The sequence below is a fragment of the Gorilla gorilla genome, chromosome 15 (genome assembly GCF_029281585.2).
Source record: "Gorilla gorilla gorilla isolate KB3781 chromosome 15, NHGRI_mGorGor1-v2.1_pri, whole genome shotgun sequence".
NCBI classification, from domain to species: domain Eukaryota; kingdom Metazoa; phylum Chordata; class Mammalia; order Primates; family Hominidae; genus Gorilla; species Gorilla gorilla.
In genome coordinates this window covers 37,009,875-37,037,279 of record NC_073239.2, presented here as the reverse complement: position 1 = coordinate 37,037,279, position 27,405 = coordinate 37,009,875, and the positions used below count along the sequence as shown (strand labels likewise).

Genomic DNA, 27,405 nt, shown 5'->3' with positions numbered 1-27,405 from the left:
TAATTTGCATATGTTGAACCAACCTTGTGTTCCAGGGATAAAGCCTACTTGATTGTGGTGGATTAATGTGCTGCTGGATTCAGTTTGCTAGTATTTTCCTTTTTTTGCTAGTTTTCCTTTTTTGTTGTATCTCTGCCAGGTTTTGGTATCAGAATGATGTTGGCCTCATAGAATAAATTAGGGAGGAGTCCTTCCTCTTCAAATTTTCAGAATAGTTTCAGAGGAAAGGTACTAGCTCTTCTTTATGCATCTGGTAGAACTCAGCTGTGAATTCCTGTGATCCTGGGCTTTTTCTGGTTGGTAGGCTTTTTATTACTAACACAATCTTGGAGCTTGTTATTAGTGTGTTCAGGGTTTCAATTTCTTCCTAGTTCAATCTTAGGAGGTTGTATGTTTCCAATAATTTATTAATTTCTTCTAGTTTGTGTGCATAGAGTTGTTCATAGTAGTCTCTGAGGGTTTTAAAAAAATATTTCTTTGGGGTTGGTGGTAATGTTCCCTTTGTCATTTCTGACTGTGTTTATTTTTATCTCTTCTCTTTTTTGCTTTATTAATCTAGCCAATGCTCTATCAATCTGATGTGTTATTCTGAAGAAACAAAACCTGGATTTGTTAATCTTTTCTATGGTTTTTTGCATCTCAATTTCTTTCAGTTCACCTCTGATTTCAGCTGTTTCCTTTCTCTTGCTAGCTTTGGGACTGATTTGCTTTTGTTTCTCTAGTTTCTCTCGGTGTGATGTTAGGATGTTAATTTGAAATCTTTCCAATCTTTTGATGTAGTTTTTTCTTTAGTGATATAAACTTACCTCTTAATACTGCTTTATATGTGCCCCAGGGATTTTGATATGTAGTATCTTTGTTCTCATTAGTTTCAAAGAATTTCTTGACTTCTGCCTGAATTTCGTTGTTTACCCAAAAGTCATTCAGGAGAAGGTTGGTTAATTTTCACATATGCTTTTGATGTATTTTATTGTATTGATTTCAATGTTTATTGCATTGTAATCTGAGAAAGTGTGGTTTGTATGATTTTGGATTTTTTGAATTTGCTGAAAATTGTTTTATGATCGATTGTGTGGCTGATTTTAGAGTATGCGCCATGTGCAGATAAGAAGAATGTATATTCTAATGTTTTTGGGTGGAGAGTACTGTAGATATCTGTTAGGACCATTTTGTCAAATGTCGAGCTCAGTCCCGAATGTCTTTGTTCATTTTCTGTCTCAATGCTCTAATACTGTCAGTGGGGTGTTGAAGTCTCCCAGTAGTATTGTGTGGTTATTAAAGTCTCTTCAAAGGTCTCTAAGAGCTTCCTTTATAAGTCTGGGTACTTCTGTGTTGGATGTATATATTCTTAGGATTGTTAGGTCTTCTTGTTGAGTTTAACCCTTTACCTTCATGTAATACCCTTCTTTGTCTTTTTCGATTATTATTGGTTTATAGTCTATTTTCTCTGAAATTAGAATCAGACCATTTGCTTTTTTCTGTTTTCTTTTTGCTTGGTCTATTTTTTCTCCATCCCTTTATTTTGAGCCCCTGGATGTCATTGCATGTGAGATGGGTCTCTTGTAGAGAGAATACAGTTGGGTCTTGCTTCTTTACCCGACTTGCCACTCTATGCCTTTTAATTGAAGCATTTAACTCATTTACATTCAAGGTCATTCAAGGTTAGATTATGTGTTTCCCAGCAATGATTCCTAACCCATAAGAAATTACTGAAATGGCAGACATAGAATTCAGGATCTGGATGTCATGGAAGCTCATTGAGATTCAGGACAAATTTGAAATCCAATCCATGGAATCCAGCAAAATGACAGAAGAGCTGAAAGACAAAATAACCACTTTAAGAAAGAACCAAAGTGAAACTCTAGAGTTAAAAATTCACTAGAAGAACTTCATAATACAGTTGGAAGTATTAACAGCAAAATAGACCAAGCTAAGGAAAATATCTCTGAGCTCAAAGACTGGTTCTTTGAATTAACACTGTGAGACAAAAATAAAGAAAAAACAATTTTAAAAGTGAACAAAACTTCTGAGAAAGATTACATAAAGAGACCAAATCTACAATGCATTACCATTACTGAGAGAGAAGGACAGAGAGTAAACAACTTGGAAAATAAATTCGAATATATAGTCCATGAAAATCTTCCTAATCTTGCTAGAGAGGATGATATGCAAATCCAAGAAATACAGAGAACCCGGGCTAGATATTGTACAAGATGTACAAGGCACACAATCTTCAGATTCACCACAGTTAATGCAAAAGAAAAGGGATCTAGAAAGAAAGGTCAGGTTATGTATGAAGGGAACCCCATCAGGCTAGCAGCAGACCTTTCAGCAGAAACTTTATAAGCCAGAAAAAATTGGGGGCCTATTTTTAGTATTCTTAAAGAAAATAAATTCCAACCAAGAATTTCATGTCCCACCCAAACTTAGCTTCATAAGCGAAGGAAAAATAAAATCCTTCTCAGAAAATAAAATGCTAAGGTAATACATTTCAACTTAGCTAGCCTTACTACCGGTCCTTAAGGGAGTGCTAAATACGTGAACAAAAGAACAACATCTGCCACCACAAAAACACACTTAAGCACATAGCCCATAGACACTATAAAGCACTACACAGTCAAGTCTATAAAACATCCAGCTAACAACATGATGACAGGATCAAAATCTGACACATCAATATTAATCTTAAATGTAAGTTATCTAAATGCCCTACTTAAAAGGCATAGAGTGGTAAGTTGGATAAGAAGGCAAGACACCACTGTCTGCTGTCTTGAAGAGACCAATCTCATATGTAATGAAACCCACAGGGTCAAAGTAAAGGGATGCAGAAAGATTTGTCATGTAAACAAAAAACAAACAAAAAAAAATAGTAGGGATCACTATTCTTATAGCATATGAACCAAGCCAACAACAATTACCAAGGACAAAGAAAGGCATTACATAATGATAAAGGGTTCAATTCAACAAGAAGACTTTATCCTAAATGTATATACACTGAACATTGGAGCACGCAGACTCATAAAACAAGTTTTTCTTGACCTACCAAAAGACTTAGACAATCCTACAATAATAATGGGAGACTTCAATGCTCCACTGATGGTATTAGATAGATCATTAAGGCAGAACACTAACAAAGAAATTCTGGACTTAAATTTGACACTTGACTAATTGGACCTAATAAACATCTACAGAACACTCCACCCAACAACCATAGAATATTCATTCTCATCTGCACATGGAACGTATTGTAAGATCAACCACATGCTTGGTCAGAAAGCAAGTCTCAATACATTCAAAAACACTGAAATCATCCCAGGCACATTCTTGAACCATAGTGCAATAAAATTAGAAATAAACATCAAGAAGATCTCTCAAAAGTACACAAATTCATGGAAAGTAAACAACTTGCTCCTGAATAACTCATGGGTGCACACTGAAATTAGGCAAAAATCAAAAAAATTCTTTGAAATTAAAACAGGGACACAACTAACCAAAATCTCTGAAATGAAGCTAAAGCAGGAAATAAATATTTTTTATATAAATAAGTAAATAAGATAATAAGAGGAAAGATTATAGCATTAAATACCTTCATCAAGAAGTTAGAAAAATCTGAATTTAATAATCCAACTTTGTACGTAAAGGAATCAGAAAAAAAAACAAAGCTCAAAGCTAGCAGAATAACAGATATAACTACAAATAGAGAGAAACTTAATGAAATTGAGATGCAAAAATACGTACAAAAGGTCAGTGAAACCAATAATTGGTCCTTCAAAATAAAAATAAACAAAACTGGTAGATTGCTAGCTAGATTAACATAGAAAAAAAGCAGAAGACCCAAATGAGTACAATCAGAAATAACAAAAATGATGTTGCAACTGATCCCACAGAAATACAAAAGATACTCAAAGAATACTATAAGCAACTCTATGCATACAAATTAGAAAATCTAGAAGAAATGGATAAATTCATGGAAACACACAATCTCCCAAGATTGAACCCCTGGAAGAGATTGAAACCCTGATTAGACCAACATCAAGCTGTGAAATAGGATCAATAATAAAAAAGCCTATGAACCAAAGTAAGTCCTGGGGCAGATAGATTCACAGCTGAATTATACCAGATTTTAAAAAAGAACTCTACCAATTTTACTGAAACTATTCCAAAAAATTGAGGAGGAGGAGTTCCTCCCTAACTCATTCTATGAAGCCAGTATCATCCTGATACCAAAACCTGGCAGGGACAGAACAAAAAACAAATCATCAGGCCAATATCCCTGATGAATACAGATGCAAATATCATCAACAAAATATTAGCTAATTGAATCCATCAGCACATCAAAAAGTTAACGCACTGTGATCAAGTAGGTACTATTCCTGAGATGTAAGGCTGATTCAATGTATGCAAATCAATAAATGTGATTCATCACATAAACATAATAAGAGACAAAAACCACATGATCATCTCAATAGATGCAGAAAAAGCTTTCAATAACATCCAACATCCCTTCATGATAAAAACCCTTAACAGACTAGATTTTGAAGGAATACACCTCAAAATAATAACAGCCATCTATGACAGACCCACAGCCAACATGATACTGAATGGCAAAAGCTGGAAGTATTCCCCTTAAGAACTGGAAAAGGACAAAGATGTACATTCTCTTCTTCAACATAGTACTTGAAGTCCTAGCCATAGCAACTCTTCTTCAACATAGTACTTGAAGTCCTAGCCATAGCAATTATGCAAAAGAAAGAAATAAAAGACATCCAAATAGAAAAATAAGAAGTCAAACTATTTCTATTCACTGATGATATAATTACATACTTAGAAAACCCTAACTTTCACAAAAAAGCAACTAGAACTGATATACAGTTTTAGGAAGGTTTCAGGACATGAAATCACTGTACAAAAATCAGTAGCATTTCCATACATCAATAATGTCCAGGCTGAGAGTGAAATCAAGGACACAATCCCGTTTATAATAGGAACAAAGAAAATTAAATCCTTTGGAATACAGTTAACCAGAAAACTCTACAAAATTAATGGCAAAACACTGCTGACAGAAATCAGAGATGACAGAAATGAATGGAAAAACATTCCATACTAATAGATTACAAGAATCAATATTGTTAAAATGGCCACACTGCCCAAAGCAATCTACAGTTTAATGGTATTTCTATCTCACTACCAACACCATTCTTCTCAGAATTAGAAAAAAGATCTAAAATTCATACAGAGCCAAAAAAGCCTGAATAGTCAAAACAATCCCATGCAAAATGTACCACATGAACATATGCACCTACTCTGTACCCAGAAAAATTGAAAAAAAATGTAAAAAGAATGAAACTAGAGGCATCACACTATTCAAACTATAAGGCCATTGTAACCAAAACAGCATGCTACTGGTACAGAAACGGACACATTGACCCATAGAACAGAAGAGAAAACCCAGAAATAAATCCATGCACTTACAACCATCTGCTCTTCAACAAGGCTGACAAAAATAAGCAATGGAGAAATGACTCTCTGTTTAGAAGCCCCTACTGAGGAAAGTTGTGGGCTTGAGTCTGTAGCCTAAGAACATTCAACCAAGCTAACTCTCAGGTCTCTCTATTCAATAAACGGTGCTGGGATAACTGGCTAGCCAAGATACCAAAGAAAATGAAACTTGACCCTTATTTTTCACCATATACAAAAATCAACTCAAAATCGATTAAAGATTTAAATTTAAGACCTCAGCCTATAAAAATCCTAGAAGAAAACCTAGGAAATACTCTTCTCAGCCACAATCTTGGCAGAGAATTTTTGGCTGAGTCCTCAAAGGTAATTGCAACAAAAACCAGAGTTGACAAGTGGGGCCTAATTAAACAAAAGAGCTTCTGCACAGCAAAATAAACTATCAATAGAGTAACCTATGGAATGGGAGAAAATATTCACAAGCTATGATTCCAAACAAAGGTCTAATATGCAGAAACGATAAGGAACTTAAACAAAGCAACAAGCAAAAAAAAAAAAAAAAAAATCCACTTAAAAATGGGCAAATAAGGCAATCCTAAGCAAAAAAGAACAAAGCTGGAAGCATCACATTACCCAGCCTCAAACTATACTACAAGGCTACAGTAACCAAAACAGAATGGTACTGGTACAAAAACAGACACATAAACCAATGGAACATAATGAGAGGCCAGAAATAGTGCTGCACACCTATAACCATCTGAACTTTCACAAAGAGGATAAAAACAAGCAGTAGGGAAAGGACTTTCCATTCAATAAATGGTGCTGGGATAATGGGCAAGCCACATGCAAAAGACTGAAATGTAACCCCTTCTTACACCATATACAAAAATCAGTTCAACATGGATTGGAGAATTAAATGTAAAACCCCAAACTATAAAAACCCCAGAAGATAACCTAGGAAATTCCATTCTCAAATAGGCCCTGGCTAAGATTTCATGGTGAAGACACCAAAAACATTGACCACAAAAACCAGAAATTGACAAATGAGACCTAAGTAAACTAAAGAGCTTCTGTAGAGCAGAATGAACCGTCAACAGAGTCAACAGACAAGCTACAAAATGGGATAAAATATTTGCAAACTATGCGCCCAACAAAGGTCTGATATCCAGAATCTACAAGGAACTTAAATTATCGAGCAAAAAACAATCTCTTTAAAAATTGGGCAAAGGACATGAACAAATGCTTTTCAAAGACCTACATGCAGCCAAGAAGCATATGAAAAAATGCTCGACATCGCTAATCATTAGATAAATGCACATCAAAACCACGAGATACCAACTCACAGCAGTCAGAATGATTATTATTAAAAAGTCAAAAAATAACATGCTAGTGAGGTTTCAGAGAAGAGGGAACACTTATACACTGCTGGTGGGAATGTAAATTAGTTCAGCCATTGTGGAAAGCAGCGTGGCAATTTCTCAAAGAACTTAAAAGGGAATTATCATTTAACCTAGCAATCTCATTATTGGGTACATATCCAAAGGAATATAAATCATTTTACCATAAAGACATATGCACACATATGTTCAACACAGTACTATTCTCAATAGCAAAGTTGCCATCAATGGTAAACTGTATAAAGAAAATGTGGTACATAGACACAATGGAATACTATGTAGCCATAAAAACAATGAGATCATGTCCTTTGCAAGAAAGAGATAAAAAGAAAAGAGTCAAAATTAATGAAATATAAAGTAGACAAACATTAGAAAAACTTTTAAAAGTCAGAAATTGGTATTTTGAAATGATTACCAAAATGGATAAACCCATAGTAGAATGATGAATTTTAAAAGAGAAACACACAAACTACCAATATTAAGAATAACAAGAGAAGCACTATTAGTCCTAAAGAAACTGAAGGGATAATAAGGGAATATAAAGAATGACAATATGACAAAACACATTCGCCAAAACTGGCACATCGAGATATACAAAATCTAAATAGGAATATATTTTAAAAGGAAATGAATGTAGAGCTGAAAACTTTATACTAAGAAAATTCCAGGCTCATATGGCTCAACCAGGGAGTTTTCTAAAATATGTAAGAAACGGGTAATGCCAATTGTATCTAAACTCATTCATAAAATAGAACAAAGGATACCATTTCCCAACTTTCTTTATGAGGTCAGTATTACCCTGATACCAAAATCTGACACAGGATTTTGCATTGCAAGGATTTTGCATTACAAGGAAAGATGATTTCTCAAAAACATACACATACGATTTTATTTTATTTTTATTTTTTTGAGACGGAGTCTCACTCTGTCACCCAGGCTGGAGTGCAGTGGTGCGATCTCAGCTCACTGCAAGCTCTGCATCCTGGGTTCATGCCATTCTCCTGCCTCAGCCTCCCAAATAGCTGATACTACAGGCGCCCACCACCACGCCTGGCTAATTTTTTGTATTTTTAGTAGAGATGGGGTTTCACCGTGTTAGCCAGAATGGTCTCAATCTCCTTACCTCGTGATCAGCCCTCCTAGGCCCCCCAAAGTGCTGGGACTACAGGCGTGAGCCACCCTGCGTGGCTACACATAAAATTTTAAAACAAAGTATTCGCAATCCGAACATGACAATATATAAAAAGTTGTGACCATATGGGATTTATCCCGAAAACGATAGTTGGCTTAACATTTGAAAATCAATCAAGTTAATTGCTATATTCACTGAATGAAGATGGAAAAATGATATGATCTTGCCAATAGAGGCAGAAAATCATCTGTTTTAACATCCATTCATGTCTGTAAAAAATTCTAAGTAGATTGGAAATGAAAGGGAACCTCTCCAGCCCAATAAAGGACAATTATGAAAAACCTATAGCAACCATTATAACATATGGTGAAATCTTGAATGCATGCCCCCTTAAGATTAGGAAGAATGCAAGTATACATGCTCTCACCACTTCTATTCAACATGTGCTGACCATTGAAAGAAAGTTGTTTTTTTTTAAAGGTATTAATATTAGGAAGAAAAAAATAAAAATCTATTTATTTATAGAAGAAATATATGTGTAGAGCATACTATGGTATCTTTAAAGAACTAGAATTTACAAGGAAATTTATCAAGGGTTGCAGGATACAAGATCAGCATTTAAAAACCAAATCTTGGTGAGAATGTGAAACAACTATTAACTCTGAAAAACGAAACAAAGTAAACTTAAATGTTATTATTCTTCTTCCACTGTTTTTTTATATAAAGTGTTAAGGATATAAAAAATATTAGAAGTCATGCCATAAAAGTAAAAAAAGAAAAGAAAATTCTCTTTGAATTTTCGGTTATTTTTTGACTTTTCTTTTTTTTTTTTTCTTTTCTTTTCTTTTCTTTTTTTTTTTTTTTTGAGACAGAGTCTCGCTCTGTCGCCCAGGCTGGATCTCGACAGTGGCGCGATCTCGGCTCACTGCAAACTCCACCTCCCGAATTCACGCCATTCTCCTGCCTCAGCCTCCCGAGTAGCTGGGACTACAGGCACCCGCCACCACGCCGAGCTAATTTTTTTTGTATTTTTCTTTTGTGTGTGTGTATTTTTTAGTAGAGACGGGGTTTCACCGTGTTAGGCAGAATGGTCTCGATCTCCTGACTTCGTGATCCGCCCACCTCAGCCTCCCAAAGTGCTGGGGTGACAGGCGTGAGCCACCGTGCCCAGCCATTTTTTGACTTTTTAATAATAGTCCTTCTGACTGGTGTGAGATGGTATCTCGCTGTGGTTTTGATTTTCATTTCTCTAATGAATAGTCAAGCTGAGGATTTTTTTTCACGTGCTTATTGGCCGTATACATGTCTTCTTTTGGGAAGTATCTGTTCATATAAAAAGTGGTAATATTTTTTGAAGAAAAAAATGAATAAATTCAGAGACAAACTCTTGTTGGATAAAAACAATATTATTGAATATATACATGTCAATGCATAAATTGAATATAATTTAATAAAATACCAGTAATACTTTTCATTGTAAAATTAATTCAAGATTATCTAGAGGAAAAAATCTATCCAAGGTGATAAAACTTTCCTAGAAGGGTTAAAAAGTCTCCATTTTGAGGACTATTTTAGATCTTCAGATTACTTTTATCTTATGAATTAGAGTGAACATTAAGAGGTGAGTAAGATCCTGGATTATATGCACAATTATGAAAAAAATCATATTTTTAAAAGTTTTGGTGGCAAGACTAACCTACTCCAAGATGGGGTTGTTATTCCACTTAAGAACGTACCTAACCTCATGTATTTTGCTTCCTTTCTCTATTTTCCTTTGTGCAGCTCTCTTTATCATTGTTTTCTTTTTGTGGTTATATGGATTTGTAGACTGTGCATTTATATGGACTGCCATGCGAGCTGTCACAGCCCAGGCAGTGGAGTGTGGTTGGCTTGTGGGTAGTAAGAAGAATTTACCAACAACTGTATAGATTTGAAAAGGAAAGTTGTATTAGATGGAAAGAACGCTGCAGAGGAGTGCAGCAGGGCTCCTCAGCAAGAGAGGAATGAGTACGCCACTGCGGTAGATTTTTCCTTAGGGTATTTATGGACCTTAAAGTGGGAGCTTAAGGGTAATTTTTACCATGTTAGCCACATAGGTCATGGTAAACAATTACATTTATAGACATTTTGGTGCCTTGATGTCAGCAAGAGTTGCACAATGAGTTTAGAATACATGCATTCCAGAGATGTATAGAAATTCTAGTTACTCACAAATTTTTGGAAAAGAAATCTCATACCAGATGCCAGCTTTATATAATAGGGATGTCTAATTACTTCTGAATTCCTTGGATAAGGAGTTTCGCCTCTGGATGGTCTTGCTCTCCTCATGGACTAGTATCTCTCTGTCTCTTCACCTTTTTTTTTTTAAGTCATACGACTATCTTTCCATTTATGTCTCTGCTAGTCTTCTTTTCCCTTTTCTCTTGATCTTTATTTTGATTATTGTAAATTTTTCTGTGCTTCTCTCTCTCTCCTTTCTTCTTTCTTTCCTTTTTCTACTCTTACACTTTGTTTTTGAAATGTAAAATAAATTAGAACAAATATATTTGGCGACAAATTATGTTTATTACCCCCAAATCTGTGTTCTTATTTCACTTGTAAAGTGACCCATAAACTCAGTGTTTTCTCTAAAGCAAAAGAAAAGATTAAAATAATTTTAAAATATAATTAATAAAATTAATTTGTATTTATTTTTTCTGACTCAATTAATTTTTAAAATTAATAATCTTTAATGGAAAAATGTTTTTCATCCTTGTTTTAGTTGAGCAGAGTGAAAGGGAACAAATTACAAATACCAAGATCATGATGCATCTTTTCATGCTATGTAGGAGGTCACCTTCCCTTTAGCAATTGTTCTATCCTATACCAAGAAACTATTTTCTCTAAGAATAATTATGCAACAGTATTCATGAGCTTTTTAATATTTCCTTTGCTAATGTCCTTATCACCGTCAACATCCTGCAACTGAGTAAGGTGCTTATCTCGCATGCAAAATTTAAAGGTGTGCCCAAAAACTCAATAGTAGAGACAAACATTTTAATCAATATTTTGAGAAATCAAAATTAATTTTAAAATTTGTGATAAACAAAGTACCAAATTTTAAGCAAAGGCAGGATCAGCAACTGCCATGTTGAGCCACGTTGGAACCTGAGGCAACAGGAAAAATAAATAATATTGGTGAAGTCTTTTTTAAAAATTATACTTTAAGTTCTGGGATACATGTGTAGAATATGCAGGTTTGTTACATAGGTAAATATGTGACATGGTGGCTTGCTGCACCCATCAACCTGTCACCTACATTAGGTATTTCTCCTAATGCTATCCTTCCCCTAGCCCCCCACCCTGTGACAGGCCCCCACGTGGGATATTCCCCTCGCTGTTTCCCTGTGTTCTCATTGTTCAACTCCCACTTAAGAGTGAGAACATGTGGTGTTTGGTTTTCTGTTCCTGTGTTAGTTTGCTGAGAATGATGGTTTCCAGCTTCATCCATGTCCCTGCAAATGACATGAACTCATCCTGTTTTATGGCTGCATAGTATTCCATAATGTATATGTGACCCATTTTCTTTATCCAGTCTATGACTGATGGGCATTTGGGTTGGTTCCAAGTCTTTGCTATTGTGAACAGTGCTGCAGTAAACATACATGTGCATGTGTCTTTATAGTAGAATGATTTATAATTCTTTGGGTATATACCCAGTAATGGGATTGCTGGGTCAAATGGTATTTCTGGTTCTACATCCTTGAGGAATCGCTACACTGTCTTCCACAATGGTTGAACTAATTTACCCTCCCACCAACAGTGTAAAAGCATTCCTATTTCTCCACATCCTCTCCAGCATCTGTTGTTTTCTGACCTTTTAATGATCACCATTCTAACTGGCATGAGATGGTATCTCATTGTGGTTTTGATTTGCATTTCTCTAATGACCAGTGATGATGAGCTTTTTTTTCATATGTTTGTTGGCTGCATAAATGTCTTCTTTTGAGAAGTGTCTGTTCATATCCTTTGCTCACTTTTTGATGGGATTGTTTGTTTTTTTCTTGTAAATTTGTTTAAGTTTCCTGTAGATGCTGGATATTAGCCCTTTGTCAGATGGACAGATTGCAAAAATGTCCTCCCATTCTGTAGGTTGACTGTCCACTCTGATAAGAGTTTTTTTTCGTTTTTTTTTGTTTTTTTCTGTGCAGAAGCTCTTCAGTTTAATTAGATCTCATTTGTCAATTTTGGATTTTGTTGCCATTGCTTTTGGTGTTTTAGTCATGAAGTCTTTGCCCATGCCTATGCCCTGAATGGTATTGGCTAGGTTTTCTTTTAGGGTTTTTATGGTTTTAGGTTTTCCATTTAAGGCTTTAATCCATCTTGAGTTAATTTCATATAAGGTGTAAGGAAGGGTTTCAGTTTCAGTTTTCTACATATGTCTAGCCAGTTTTCATAACACCATTTATTAAATAGGGAATCCTTTTCCCATTGCTTGCTTTTGTCAGGCTTGTTAAAGATCAGATGGTTGTAGATGTGTGGCATTATTTCTAAGGCCTCTTTCCTGTTCCATTGGTCTATAGATCTATTTTGGTACCAGTACCATGCTGTTTTGGTTACTGTGGCCTTGTAGTATAGTGTGAAGTCAGGTAGTGTGATGCCTCCAGATTTGTTCTTTTTGCTTAGGATTGTCTTGGCTATACAGGCTCTTTTTTGGTTCTGTATGAAATTTAAAGTCGTTTTTTCTAATTCTGTGAAGAAAGTCAGTGGTAGCTTGATGGGGATAGCATTGAATCTGTAAATTACTTTGGGCAATATGGCCATTTTCATGATATTGATTCTTCCTATCCATGAGCACAGAATGTTTTTCCATTCATTTGTGTCCTCTCTTTTTCCTTGAGCAGTGGTTTGTAATTCTCCTTGAAGAGGTCCTTCATATCCCTTTTTAGTTGTATTCCTAGGTATTTTATTCTCTTTGTAGCAATTGTGAATGGGAGTTCGCTCATGATTTGGCTGTTTATCTATTAATGGTGTATAGGAATGTTTGTAATTTTTGCACATTGATTTTGTATCCCGAGACTTTGCTGAAGTTGCTTGTCAGCTTAAGGAGATTTCGGGCTAAGATGATGGGGTTTTCTAAATATACAATCATGTCATCTGCAAACTTTGACAATTTACCTCCCTCTCTTCCTATTTGAATATGCTTTATTTCTTTCTCTTCCCTGATTGCCCTGGCCAGAACTTCCAATACTGTGTTGAATAAGAACGGTGAGAAAGGGCATGCTTGTCTTGTGCTGGTTTTCAAAGAGAATGCTTCCAGCTTTTGCCCATTTGGTATGATATTGGCTGTGGGTGTGTCATAAATAGCTCTTATTATTTTCAGATATGTTCCATCAATACCTAGTTTATTTAGAGTTGTTAGCTTGAAGGGGTGAATTTTATCGAAGGCCTTTTCTGCATCTATTGAGATAATCATGTGGTGTTTTTCACTGGTTCTGTTTGTGTGATGGATTATGTTTACTGATTGGGTATGTTGAACCAACCTTGCATCCCAGGGATGAAGCTGACTTGATCATGGTGGGTAAGCTTTTTGATGTGCTGCTGGATTCGGTTTGCCAGTATTTTATTGAGGATTTTTGCATCGATGTTCATCAGGGATATTGGCCTGAAATTTTCTTTTTTGTGTGTGTCTCTGCCAGGTTTTGGTATCAGGATGATGCTGGCCTCATAAAATGAGTTAGGGAGGAGTCCCTCTTTTTCTATTGTTTGTAATATTTTCTGAAGGAATGGTACCAGCTCCTCCTTGTACCTCTGGTAGAATTTGGCTGTGAATCTGTCTGGTCCTGGACTTTTTTTGGTTGGTAGGCTATTAATTACTGCCTCGATTTCAGAACTTGTTATTTGTCTATTCAGGGATTTGACTTCTTCCTGGTTCAGTCTTGGGAGGGTGTATGTGCCCGGGAATTTATCCATTTCTTGTAGATTTTCTGGTTTATTTGTGTAGAGGTGTTTGTAGTATTCTCTGATGGTAATTTGTAATTCTGTGGGATCAGTGGTGATACCCCTTTATCATTTTCTATTGTGTCTATTTGATTCTTCTTTCTTTTCTTCATTAGTCTGGTTAGTGGTCTATTTATTTTGTTAATGTTTTCAAAAAACCAGTTCCTGGATTCATTGATTTTTTGAAGAGTTTTTTGTGTCTCTATCTCCTTCAATTCTGCTCTGATCTTAGTTATTTCTTGTCTTCTGCTAGCTTTTGAATTTGTCTGCTCTTACTTCTCTAGTTCTTTGAATTGTAATGTTAGGGTGTCAATTTTAGATCTTTCCTGCTTTAAGCTGTTGGCATTTAGTGCTATAAATTTTCCTCTAAACACTGCATTAGCTGTGTCCCAGAGATTCAGGTACATTGTGTCTTTGTTCTCATTGGTTTCAAAGAACTTATTTATTTCTGCCTAAATTTCATTATTTACCCAGTAGTCATTCAGGAGCAGGTTGTTCAGTTTCCATGTAGTTGTGCGATTTTGAGTGAGTTTCTTAATCCTGAGTTCTAATTTGATTGCACTGTGGTCTGAGAGACTATTTGTTATGATTTCTGTTCTTTTGCATTTGCTGAGGAGTGTTTTCCTTCCAATTATGTGGTCAATTTTATAATAAGTGTGATGTGGTGCTGAAAAGAATATATATTCTGTTGATTTGGGGTGGAGAGTTTTGTAGATGTCTATTAGGTCTGCTTGGTCCAGAGTTGAGTTCAAGTCCTGAATATCCTTGTTAATTTTCATTGATCTGTCTAATATTGACAGTGGGGTGTTAAAGTCTCCCACTATTATTGTGTGGGAATGTAAGTCTCTTTGTATGTCTCTAAGGACTTGCTTTATAAATATGAGTGCTCCTGTATTAGGTGCATACATATTTGGGATAGTTAGCTTTTCTTGTTGCATTGATCCCTTTACCATTATGTAATGCCCTTCTTTGTCTTTTTTGATCTTTGTTGGTTTAAAGTCTGTTTTATCAGAGACTAGGATTGCAACCCCTGCTTTTTTCTGGCTTTCAATATGCTTGGTAAATTTTCCTCCAACCCTTCATTTTGAGCCTATGTGTGTCTTTGCACGTGAGATGGGTCTCCTGAATACAGCACACCAATGGGTCTTGAGTCTCTATCCAATTTACCAGTCTGTGTATTCTAATTGGGGACTTAACCCATTTACATTTAAGGTTAACATTGTTATGTGTGAATTTGATCCAGTCATTATGATGTTATCTGGTTATTTTGCCTGTTGGTTGATGCAGTTTCTTCATAGCTTCAATGGTCTTTACAATTTGGTATGTTTTTGCAGTGGCTGGTACCAGTTTTTCTTTCCATATTTAGTGCTTCCTTTTGGAGCTCTTGTAAGGCAGGCCTGGTGGTGACAAAAATCTGTTAGTATTTTCTTATCTGTAAAGGATTTTATTTCTCCTTCGCTTATGAAGCTTAGTTTGGCTGGATATTAAATTCTGGTTTGAAAATTCTTTTAAGAATGTTGAATATTGGCCCCCACTTCTTTCTGGCTTGTAGGGTTTCTGCAGAGAGATCCACTGTTAGTCTGATGGGCTTCCCTTTGTGGGTAACTACTTGACCTTTCTTTCTAGCTGACCTTAACATTTTTTCCTTCATTTCAACCTTGGTGAATCTGACAATTATGTTTCTTGGGGTTGCTCTTCTCAAGGAGTATCTTTGTGGCGTTCTCTGTATTTCCTGAATTTTAATGTTGGCCTGTCTTGCTAGGTTGGGGAAGTTCTCCTGGATAATATCCTGAAGAGTGTTTTCCAACTTGGTTCCATTCTCCCCGTCACTTTCAGGTACACCAATCAAATGTAGGTTTGGTCTTTTCACATAGTCCCATATTTCTTGGAGGATTTGTTCATTCCTTTTCAATCTTTTTTCTCCAATCTTGTCGTCACGCTTTATTTCATTAAGTTGATCTTCAATCACTGGTATCCTTTCTTCCGCTCAATTGATTTGGCTATTGATACTTGTGTATGCTTCATGAAGTTCTTGTGCTGTGTTTTTCAGCTCCATCAGGTTATTTATGTTCTTTTCTAAAGTGGTTATTCTAGTTATCAATTCCTCTAACCTTTTTCAAGTTCTTAGCTTCCTTGCGTTGGGTTAGAACATGCTCCTTTAGCTCAGAGGAGTTTGTTACTACCCTTCTTTGGAAGCCTACTTCTGTCAACTTGTCAAACTCATTCTCCATCCAGTTTTGTTCCCTTGCTGGCAAGGAGTTGTGATCCTTTGGAGGAGAAGAGTTGTTCTGGTTTTTGGAATTTTCAGCCGTTTTGCTCTGGTTTTTCCTCATCTTCATGGACCTATCTAACTTTGTCCTTTGATGTTGGTGACCTTCAGTTGGGGTTTTTGGGTGGACATCCTTTTTGTTGATGCTGATGCTATTTCTTTCTGTTTGTTAGTTTTCCTTCTAACAGTCAGGCCCCTCTGCTGCAGGTCTGCTGGAGTTTGCTGGAGGTCCACTCCAGACCCTGTTTTCCTGGGTGTCATCAGCAAATGCTGCAGAACAGCAAAGATTACTGCCTGTTCCTTCTTCTGGAAGCTTTGTCCCGGAGGGGCACCAGCCAGATGCCAGCTGGAGATCTCCTGTATGAGTTGTCTGTTGACCCCTGCTAGGAGGTGTCTCCCAGTCAGGAGGCACAGGCATCAGGGAGCCACTTGAGGAGGCAGTCTGTCCCTTAGCAGAGTTCAAGCGCTTTGCTGGGAGATCTGCTGGATCTCCTGGATTCATTGACTTTTTGAAGAGTTTTTTGTGTCTCTATCTCCTTCAGTTCTGCTCTGATCTTAGTTATTTCTTGTCTTCTGCTAGCTTTTGAATTTGTCTGCTCTTACTTCTCTAGTTCTTTTAATTGTAATGTTAGAGGGTCGATTTTAGATCTTTCCTGCTTTAAGCTGTTGGCATTTAGTGCTATAAATTTTCCTCTAAACACTGCATTAGCTGTGTGGGAGATCTGCTGCTCTCTTCAGAGATGGCAGGCAGGAACATTTAAGTCTGCTGAAGCTGTGCCCACAGCCGCCCTTCCCCCCGGGTGCTCTGTCCCAGGGAGATGGGATTTTTATCTATAAGCCTCTGACTGGGGACGCTGCCTTTCTTTCAGAGATACCCTGCCCAGAGAGGAGAAATCTAGAGAAGCAGTCTGGCTATAGCTGCTTTGCTGGGTTGCAGGGGGCTCTGCCCAGTTCAAACTTCCTGGTGGCTTTATTTACACTTGTGAAGGGAAAAGTGCCTACTCAAGCCTCAGTAATGGCAGATGCCCCTACCCCAACTAAGCTCGAGTGTCCCAGGTCAACTTCAGAGTGCTGTGCTGGCAGCAAGAATTTCAAGCCAGTGGATCTTAGCTTGCTGGGCTCCATGGGGGTGGGATCCACTGAGATAGACCACTTGACTCCCTGGCTTCAGCCCCATTTCCAGGGGAGAGAATAGTTCTATCTTGCTGGCATTCCAGGTGCCACTGGGGTATGAAAAAAAACTCCTGCATCTACCTCAGTGTCTGCCCAAATGGCTGCCTAGTTTTGTGCTTGAAACCCAAGGCCCTGGTGGTGTAGGCACCCGAGGGAATCTCCTGGTCTGCAGGTTGCAAAAACCATGGGAAAAGCCTAGTATCTGGATCAGAATGCCCCATTCCTCTCGGCACAGTCTCTCACGGCTTGCCTTGGCTGGGGAGGGAGTTCCCTGAACCCTTCCACTTCCCGGGTGATGTGATGCTCCACCCTGCTTTGGCTCACCCTCCGTGGGCTGCACCCACTGTCTAACCAGTCCCAATGAGATGAGCTGGGTACCTCAGTTGGAAATGCAGAAATCTTCTGCGACCAAACTTCTCCGTTGGTCTTGCTGGGAGCTGCAGACCGGAGTTGCTCTTATTTGGCCATCTTGCCAGCCACTCTCTAAAGTCTGGTGAAGGCTTTAATTGAAAAATTTGAGTCTAGTCATATATATATATATGTATATCTGTATTTTTTGCCTCATCCTACCCCTGCTTGCTTTTGTGGTACAAAGCAATAATCTCTCATCATTTATTTAATATTTTTCTCCTTTTGAATTTTATTATAACATGTAAATTTACTTCTCTCAAACTTCTGTTTATTTCTGGACTAAAAAATATGCTTCTGAATAGGGTTCTGTCTTTTTCACAATAGAATTTTTGTTTTAGAACTAGAAAGTAAGTCAGCTTGGCATTATGTAGCACATTTAAAAACATTTAGTTCTTGCAAAGCTCTGGTATTTTTCTTTGCCTTATTTAGTTGATAACTAATATAGCTTGCCTAATAACTCCCTTTGGAAGCATTCAGTGGGTCATGGTAGTCTCAAATCTCAAAAGAACTTTCTCCATTACAATAGAGAGATTTTAAAATCTAAGGTTCCTCACGTGGCAACGAACATTTATGAACATGGCAAAACTGGTTAGTCTTACTAGGAGAGGGAGGATGCCTACTTTGTGAGAGTAACATAAGATCCCTGAAGGCTTAAATTTCTGGGGCTCTTCATATATATACAAGAAACAAGAAGAAAGGGACAATAGAAAAAATATTGCAACTATTTTACTTGTTCACCTGATATCTTAGATTGCAGTTGAATAGACAGGTCAGAGTATTAGCAGGAATAGCCACAGGCTAAGGTCTAAATTCAGCAGTGGGGCACTATGTACTCTCTCTCCTAATAGATCTCCATCTGCATTTAATGCTTGGGATTACTTTACTGGTGAACAAAACCTTTAATTCCATTATAATTTTCCACAGACTCAAGAGAAGTGACATCTGGTGTTAAAAACCAAAAATCATACAAATGACTGGTATGTATTATTTTCCTTATTAAATATGGAAGAAAAGGGAGGAGGATGCTGAAATGGTAGGCTAAAAGCTCCAGAGAAAAACTTAACAGATTTTATGATTTTGCAGAAGATAAGTCCTTGACCTCTTCATTTTCACATTCAGCAGGTATGAAAGTTTCTTCTGTTGCATATGGTTCTATCATTCACTCATAGAATTTTGACAGAAAGTTGTAGAACTGAAAAAAAGCTTGATCTACAAACCACTAGCTGTACTGGCAATTTTACATGAAGGCATTACTGACCCTCCACAACTTCTCTCTATTAACTATTCAGATTTATGCAACTACCATTATCCCAGGGGTTACTCAAAGACACTGACAAAAGATCTAGCAGCATTCTGTCCATTCAATATAACTACTTTTAACATCTAAATATTTTCAGGATTAGCTTTGGTTGAAGCCTACTTGAATGAATTACATATTAATACCATCATCACCTCATTTGATCTTCATGTTACCCCCATCAGACCCAAAGAGTCAATACATTAAACTATTTGGTGGATGAAAACTCAGGCTTCTGAAAGCTAAGTGACTTTCCCAGAATCACACAGTAAGTTAATTGCTCAGTCAAGGCATGAGAGTCAGATAAATGATTCCCAAACCCGGGATCCTTTTATGTTATTACATTGCCTAAAAACTGGCATTCAAATGGAATTTAGAGGGCGTTTAATCTGGCCATCTCATTTGATTGATGAATAAATTTTCTGGCTAAGAATCTATACATTTGTTTAGTGCTTTATATACTCATCATCAGCATCAGCATAAATTAAATTTTCTATTATGTTCTCAGCCTGATTCACACTTTTTAGAAAATATAAAACTTATTATTTCATACTCAAATAATTTACTAACCTTGCGTCGTTAGTAAGTTATTACTACTAATATTACATCCCTATTTTTGAAATTTGTATTCAATATATTTATTTCATTAGGATGCTACTAATGAAATTAACTTCTTTTTTTTTAAAAAAAGGTGAATCATCTCATTTTTATCAGGTTCACTTACAAGTATGAAGTAGTTGATAAGTGACTCAGCGTTGGCCAACTGCAAGAATACCACGTAAAAGTAAATGGTTATTACTGAAGAGTGAATTATATATTTTCATTTTGTAGACTTAATATTTAAAATGGAAGATGGTGGGAAGCACACACATTTCTCACTCTTGTTGGGAAAGAAAATGACAATGAGATTTTCTGTTTTTTGTTTTGTTTTGTTTTTAGATGTATTAGCAAGACAGGTGTGGGGTAGAATGGAGTAGCCATGAACATAGACGAAAAGTGGAGAGAGTGAAAACATATCAGAGTGAAAAAACATAGATAAATGTAAGAGAGAAGAAAGAAAAAATAATAAAGAACAATATTTAAGGAGAACAAAATAAATAGAGCCAGAAAGAAACAGAGAAGGGGAAAAGAACAGGCAACAAATTAACAGGGAAAAGAAATCACAACCAGAAAAAAAAAAAGAAAATAAACTGCTTATTGATGAATAAAGAAAGAGAGAAAAAGAAAAATAAGGAAGGAAGTGGAGTAAGCACATAGGATCTCTAAACACTTGGCTCCAGGAGCCCATCTGACCACACTCAGACTCCAGGCACGCACACACAGAGTTGCCTGGAGATGTTTCTGTGTCTCCACCCTGCAAATGTGGTGAACCCTTCTCCTTCATCTTCCCTATTTCTGTAGTGTGTCATCATGGCCAGAAACTGATCAATCCACGAATTAGCTGAAATGGCAAGAAGGATTAGAGATACAGTGAGGAGGGTATGGTACAGACTTTCGACAGAACTTTCTCTACTAATTTGCCTAAAATAGAACACTTTACTCTGATGATGCCATCATTTATGGATTTTTTTTTGGTGGAAACTTATTTTATTTTGCTTAGAGGAAGGCTCATCTAATTAGTCTCTGCGTCTATTCCAACCACCATTTAGAGAAGGTAGAGATAATTGAAAGATGGAAATGGGACAGGGAAGAAAGTTGATCAAGATGTCAAGTAGTACAGAATCCCATCTGTTAAGAAACAGTAGAAAAATAACAGTGAGGCTGGGACACAGGCAGAATGGAAGAACTTATAACCTTCAATTTCAAAGTCCTTCAGAAATCCTTAAATGTCTTAGGGATATTGTTAAATGCTAACACATCAAGAAATACCTCACTGTATGTTAGCATGTGGGATACATAAAACACATAAGTAAGTACAGTTGACCCCAGAAAAACATGCATTTGAACCACCAGGTCCACTTATATGTGGATTTTCTTCCACCTCTGCCACCCCTGACACAGAAAAACGAACCCTTCCTTTTCCTTCTCTTCCTCAGCCTACTCAGTGGGAAGACAACAACGATACGAACTTTATGATGATGCATTTCCACTTAATGAAGAGTATTTATATCTTCCTTTCCTTATGATTTTGTTATATTTTATTTTCTGTAGCTTAGTTTATTGTAGGAATATAGTATATAATACATAAAACATAAAAATATTTGTTATTCAACTGTCTCTGTTACCAGCAAAACTTCTTATCAACAGTAACCATTAGAAGCTAAGTTTTTAGGGAGTCAAGGTATGTGCTAATTTTTTATTGCACAGGGGGTCTGCCCCCTTAACTCCTGCATTGTTCAAGCGTCGACTGGAGAAGGGGCTCTTGATTTAAGGAAATATTTATATAGGTAGATAGTAGAATAAATGTTGAGACAAATGGCTGGCAAAGGGGGAAAGGTTAAGACATGAGCAGAAAAGCTCATTTGAAGGAACTACAAAATATTTTTTCCTATTACAGTTTTGTGTGTGTTTGTATGTATTTGTGTGCATACGTGTGTGTTCATGTGGTATTTGCATATGTATATATGATGATGTGTCAAAGTATGACTTTCATAAATTCCACATGTGGCTGCCAGTAACACCCAGAAATTTCTGTATTAACCACTCTATTCCATTCTAGGGATACATAAAGCAGATAGTTTTAATGCTTCTTAAAATACGTACCCCCAAGATGACACTATATGGATGTGCTGTCTGTCTTGGTGTTTGTTTGCTTGTTTGTTTTGATTTTCTATTTCTCTCTTCTTTCTTCCCTCATCCTCTATCTTCTTGTCTTTCTTTTCTAGGTACTGTTGCAGTAGCATTTTCTGTCAAAGATTTTCCCTTCCTTCCGCACCCCATGTGCTAGAGCACTTATTTATTTATTTATTTATTTATTTATTTATTTATTTATTTATTTATTTATTTTGAGACAGAATCTCGCTCTGTCGCCCAGGCTGGAGTGCAGTGGCACGATCTCGGCTCACTGAAAGCTCTGCCTCCCGGGTTCACACCATTCTCCTGCCTCAGCCTCCTGAGTAGCTAGGACTACAGGCAACCACCACCACGTCCAGCTAATTTTTTTGTATTTTTTTAGTAGAGACAGGGTTTCACCGTGTTAGCCAAGATGGTCTCGATCTCCTGACCTCGTGATCCACCCACCTACACCTCCCAAAGTGCTAGGATTACAGGCATGAGTCACTGTGCCCGGCTGCTAGAGCGCTTATCTAAAACAAATACACTGTTTAGTTAAATCATATTAAGAATATCCTTTTATATTACAGTTTGTATTTTGTTGTAGGCCAGTAATTTTCAAACTTAAAAAATTTTTTCCCCTAAGACATTTTTTGAATATATAACCTTAAATGTATGCATATTTATTTATAAAGTATATATAAACCATTGTACTATGTTATCCATTATAAATATTAAAAAGTGAATTTAGAAAACAACGAAATGTAGTGATACATATAAAATGTTATACACCGACTAAATATAGATAAATTACTATGTTCTTTCTATACTTCAGTGGATTATCATGTGCACCTTCTGGAATGAGTATACCCCATGAAAACAATCTGAATTTTAAATATGAATTTTCTTCACAATGCACATTGTTTTTCTTTTTATTTAAACAAGGTTGAACTTACAAATCAAAGCAATATGGGAGTGATTTTAGACTAACAATATTGTTTTTAGTTATCCAAATGCACAAAAAGAACATTCATTCATTGAAGCTGTGATTAAAAAATTCTTTATCTATTTAAACTGAAGAGTATACACTTGCATTATCCTACTACTTATCAAGCAGAGCAAAAAATAAAACTCACTCTAAACTTAAGTAATATAACTACAGGTTATTTCTCATCTTTGAAATGGAAGAATAACACTACAGTATCTTTATGGCTACTTACAGTGTAACTATGCTATGATTTTATGAGTTGAGATAATGATATTTTAAAGTTTTATACTTGCAAATTTTATATTGTAGCATATTGTTTGTTAAAAGGCTGTATCTTGGGTGTCACACTGGGAACAGAGAAAGAAATGTGTTGTGAGTTTATTAATACTTGAAACTCAAAAAGTGCTAAATAAGCTGCATGCAGGTGTGGAGTGGCCACAGGAGTGGTGCTCAAACAGAGTTACAGCTGGAGCACTGTGTCTGTATTAGGTCAAAAGTGGAGCTATAGCTTGGGATTCTCGCGAACAGTCTGGGAAAAGAGCATACAAGGATATCAGACCAAAAGGAGTATAATAAGAAGTAAATTAGATGATAAGACAGAGGGCAAGGAAGAGAGTTACCAGCTAGGAACTGGGAATTACACAGGAATTGAGGGAAGAAAATGTCTAGGAAAATTTTGGGGTGGTGTGGACAAGGAGAAAAAGGGTCTAATCCCAAGAAAAGAGCTAACCCTCAAGCATAGTATATCCACAAAAACTCAAAGACCTTCAGATTCGAAGTTAGGTTGTGTCTCCATTAGGAAACTTCCATGATTTAAGAATGTAGGAATCCCAGCGTGGAGGATACCAGACTCCTAACATGGAAAATGATTCTGTAGAAGCACATGGTTGAATGGGAATAAAACTGTAGCTTTGAGAACCATATTGTGTTTTCATTTTTCATTTTAAATTTGGAGAAATTAAGGTAATGGAGTTTCCCCAGAATAGGAGAGGGATGGGAAGTGTTGTTTTTAGCTGAAGTACTGTATGTGCCAAATATTTTTTAGCTGTATAACTAGTATCTAGTTGGAAGACATAGTAATAACAATTAATTCTGCTTCTTAATGTACTGCAGGCCAGGGAAATGGAAAGCGAGAACAGAACAATGATAAGAGAATTCATCCTCCTTGGTCTGACCCAGTCTCAAGATATTCAGCTCCTGGTCTTTGTGCTAGTTTTAATATTCTACTTCATCATCCTCCCTGGAAATTTTCTCATTATTTTCACCATAACGTCAGATCCTGGCCTCACAGCACCCCTCTATTTCTTTCTGGGCAACTTGGCCTTCCTGGATGCATCCTACTCCTTCATTGTGGCTTCCCGGATGTTGGTGGACTTCCTCTCTGCGAAGAAGATAATCTCCTACAGAGGCTGCATCACTCAGCTCTTTTTCTTGCACTTCCTTGGAGGAGGGGAGGGATTACTCCTTGTCGTGATGGCCTTTGACCGCTACATCGCCATCTGCCGGCCTCTGCACTATTCTACTGTCATGAACCCTAGAACCTGCTGTGCAATGATGTTGGCTCTATGGCTTGGGGGTTTTGTCCACTCCATTATCCGGGTGGTCCTCATCCTCCGCTTGCCTTTCTGTGGCCCAAACCAGCTGGACAACTTCTTCTGTGATGTCCCACAGGTCATCAAGCTGGCCTGCATCGACACATTTGTGGTGGAGCTTCTGATGGTCTTCAATAGTGGCCTGATGACACTCCTGTGCTTTCTGGGGCTTCTGGCCTCCTATGCAGTCATTCTTTGTCACATACGAGGGTCTTCTTCTGAGGCAAAAAACAAGGCCATGTCCACGTGCACCACCCATATCATTGTTATACTCTTCATGTTTGGACCTGGCATCTTCATCTACACGCGCCCCTTCAGGGCTTTCCCAGCTGACAAGGTGGTTTCTCTCTTCCACACAGTGATTTTTCCTTTGTTGAATCCTGTCATTTATACCCTTCGCAACCAGGAAGTGAAAGCTTCCATGAAAAGGGTGCTTAATAAACACATAGCCTGAAAAAGGGCAAAAAAAAAAAAAAAAAAGAAAAATAGACTGTAGAATTTTATCTGAAATTGATTTATTTCCAAGTACTGCAATCATTGAATACCTCCCATTTGTCAGGACTATTCTAGGAACTGAAGAAAGAAATTACTGAGGCAGATAAGGTCTATCTGCTCTCCAAGAGATACAACCTAGTAAAAATAGACCGCCATTAAGGTAGAAAATAAACAGCATAGTTTCAGGAAGAGATACTGCTCTGTAAAAACTAAAAAGAAAAGTGAAATGATAAATTGTGACTCTGGATTTGGAGTAACCAATTTGTGTTTAATAATCAAAAAAGGCCTTGAAGAGCTGACGTTTTGGATGATATCTGGATAAACTGAAGAAGACAAACATGCGAACATTTGTGGTTATAGTAATCTAGACGGAGGGCACAGGTAGTGCAAAAACTCAAAGATGATGATGAACTTGGTATATTTGAAGAATACAGTAAAGTCCATGTTACCCGGAATATAGTAATTTAATGTGAAAATGATTAAACTTAAAGTTGGAGATACTGGTAGTGTCAAAAACATATGGCCTACATAGTAAATATGAGTTTTCATTTTATTACAATTACAATAAGAAGCCATTCTGTGGCTTTAAGCAAAAGAGTGAGTCCTCTACTGAAGGGTCATAAATGACTTAGCGCTGTAAACTCAAGATTCTATGCAGATATCAAAGACTTGAAAAATATCATTAAGAGGAAAATATTATATTTGTAAGTGCACTTTGAAAGATATTAAACTACCAATTTTTCTTACATAAACAAGCAGAGAGTGGCAAAAGAAAGCTGGTTACTTTTACTGAAAAAGATCACAAAAACATTTTACTTTTTTTTCTAGAGCTTCATTATTAATCCTAGAAAATTTTTATGACTTTTAGCTGTATGTTTGACCTTATTGCCAATTGATTTCACTCTAAGTTTAATAATGACACTCTTTTGGTAGACCAATCAGGATTTTGTGTCAGAGAGAAGAAACCATTCTAGCTATTTTAAACAAAACATCATTTAATATCTAGAGTTAGGTGTTCACAAAATCACTGGGAAGTCTAAAAGAGCAGACTATAGGCTGGACATCCAGAGATGCCTTACAGACTAACACAGGTGACCTATGTTGTCAGGGAAGTTGTTCTTGCTACAATCTTAGCCATCTGTTGTCTGAAAAACACTACAATTTTAGCCATGTGCCTGGGATCAAGTTGATGATCCGGAATCACTTTGGACCTAACAAATCGCCCGCTAGTATAACAGAAACCTCTCCTACTGCCTCCCTTTAACTAGCTTACTACATATTCAAATCTCAGATGAGTACATTAAATGGGCAGCATCCAAAACATCTGGAACCCCAAATGCAAGGGGATCAAAAATTGAGTTTTAAAATATTTTATTTTTGATAATAACCAAAGTTTATACTTAGGAATATAAATTTTGTACCTGGTAAAAATATTCAGACTATAGAAAAAGTGGTCTGAATCTTCAAATAATCCTCTATTCTCACTCTGTTTATTGTGTTGCTTCCTGTTTTACTGAGAAAGGTAGCAGGTGAGAATTCCTTAATCTCCCATCACTACCACTATACAACCTGCATCTGTGATTACGTTTCCTTTAACTTCTCCTGAGACTGAGTGACCTGATCCTGCTCCTACAGAAGTAAACCCTTCCACCTGTGCACCAGATTCCATCCCCTCCTCTCTACTAAAGGCAATTACTCTGGTAACTCTCCTTTCTCTCATCTATAACATGAACTTTGTCCTCCCTACTGGGTGTAACCTTTAGCATGTAACCACATTTCTTCCCTCCTAAATAAAACCTTCTTGCCACCTTTTCCCTTCTCCATGTCACTTCATGAGTCTTTGTGTCTCCACATGAATTTTAGGATTTTTAAAAATTTCTTTAAAAAATGATGTTGGGATTTTCACAGAGATTGCATTGAATCTATAGATTGCTTCAGGTAGTGTGGATGTTTTAACAATATTAATTGTTCTATTCCATTAACAGAAAGTTTTTCCATTTATTTGCATCTGCTTTAATTTCTTTCATCAATGTTTTATAGTTTAAGTGTAGAAGTCTTTCACCTCCTTGGTTAAGTTTACTCCTAAATATTTTATTTTTTGGTTCTAATGGAAATGAGATTAATTTCTTAATTTCCCTTTCAGATAGTTATTTTTTATTGTATAGAATTGAAATGATTTCTTTTGTAGATTTTTAAATTTATAAATATTTAATTGACAAATATATTCAAGGTATATGAAATGATAATTTGATATGCATATACACTGTATAATGATTACCACAATCAAATTAACACATTAATCACCATCCATGTTGTACATTAGTTACCAAGAATGTGTTTGTCTTACGGCTGAAAGTTTGTACCATTTGACCAACATATTCCCCTTTTCTCTGACTTCAAAACCCTCTGACAACGACTGTTCTACTCTCTCCTTCGATGAGCTTTTTTTTTTTTTTTTCAGATTCTACATGTAAGTGAGATCATATAGTATCTGTCTTTCTGT

The 27,405-nt window shown here is 36.6% G+C and overlaps 1 protein-coding gene across 1 annotated transcript; it reads left to right on the top strand.

Annotated features, from left to right (window-relative positions):
• Window positions 1-221: 221 nt before the first annotated feature.
• On the top strand, window positions 222-26,741 carry OR4N2 (olfactory receptor family 4 subfamily N member 2). The gene is made up of 2 exons (XM_004054795.5): window positions 222-296; window positions 23,929-26,741. The coding sequence occupies exon 2, from the start codon at window positions 23,938-23,940 to the stop codon at window positions 24,859-24,861; it is 924 nt and encodes a 307-aa protein (XP_004054843.2). The 5' UTR covers window positions 222-296; window positions 23,929-23,937; the 3' UTR covers window positions 24,862-26,741.
• Window positions 26,742-27,405: the final 664 nt, after the last annotated feature.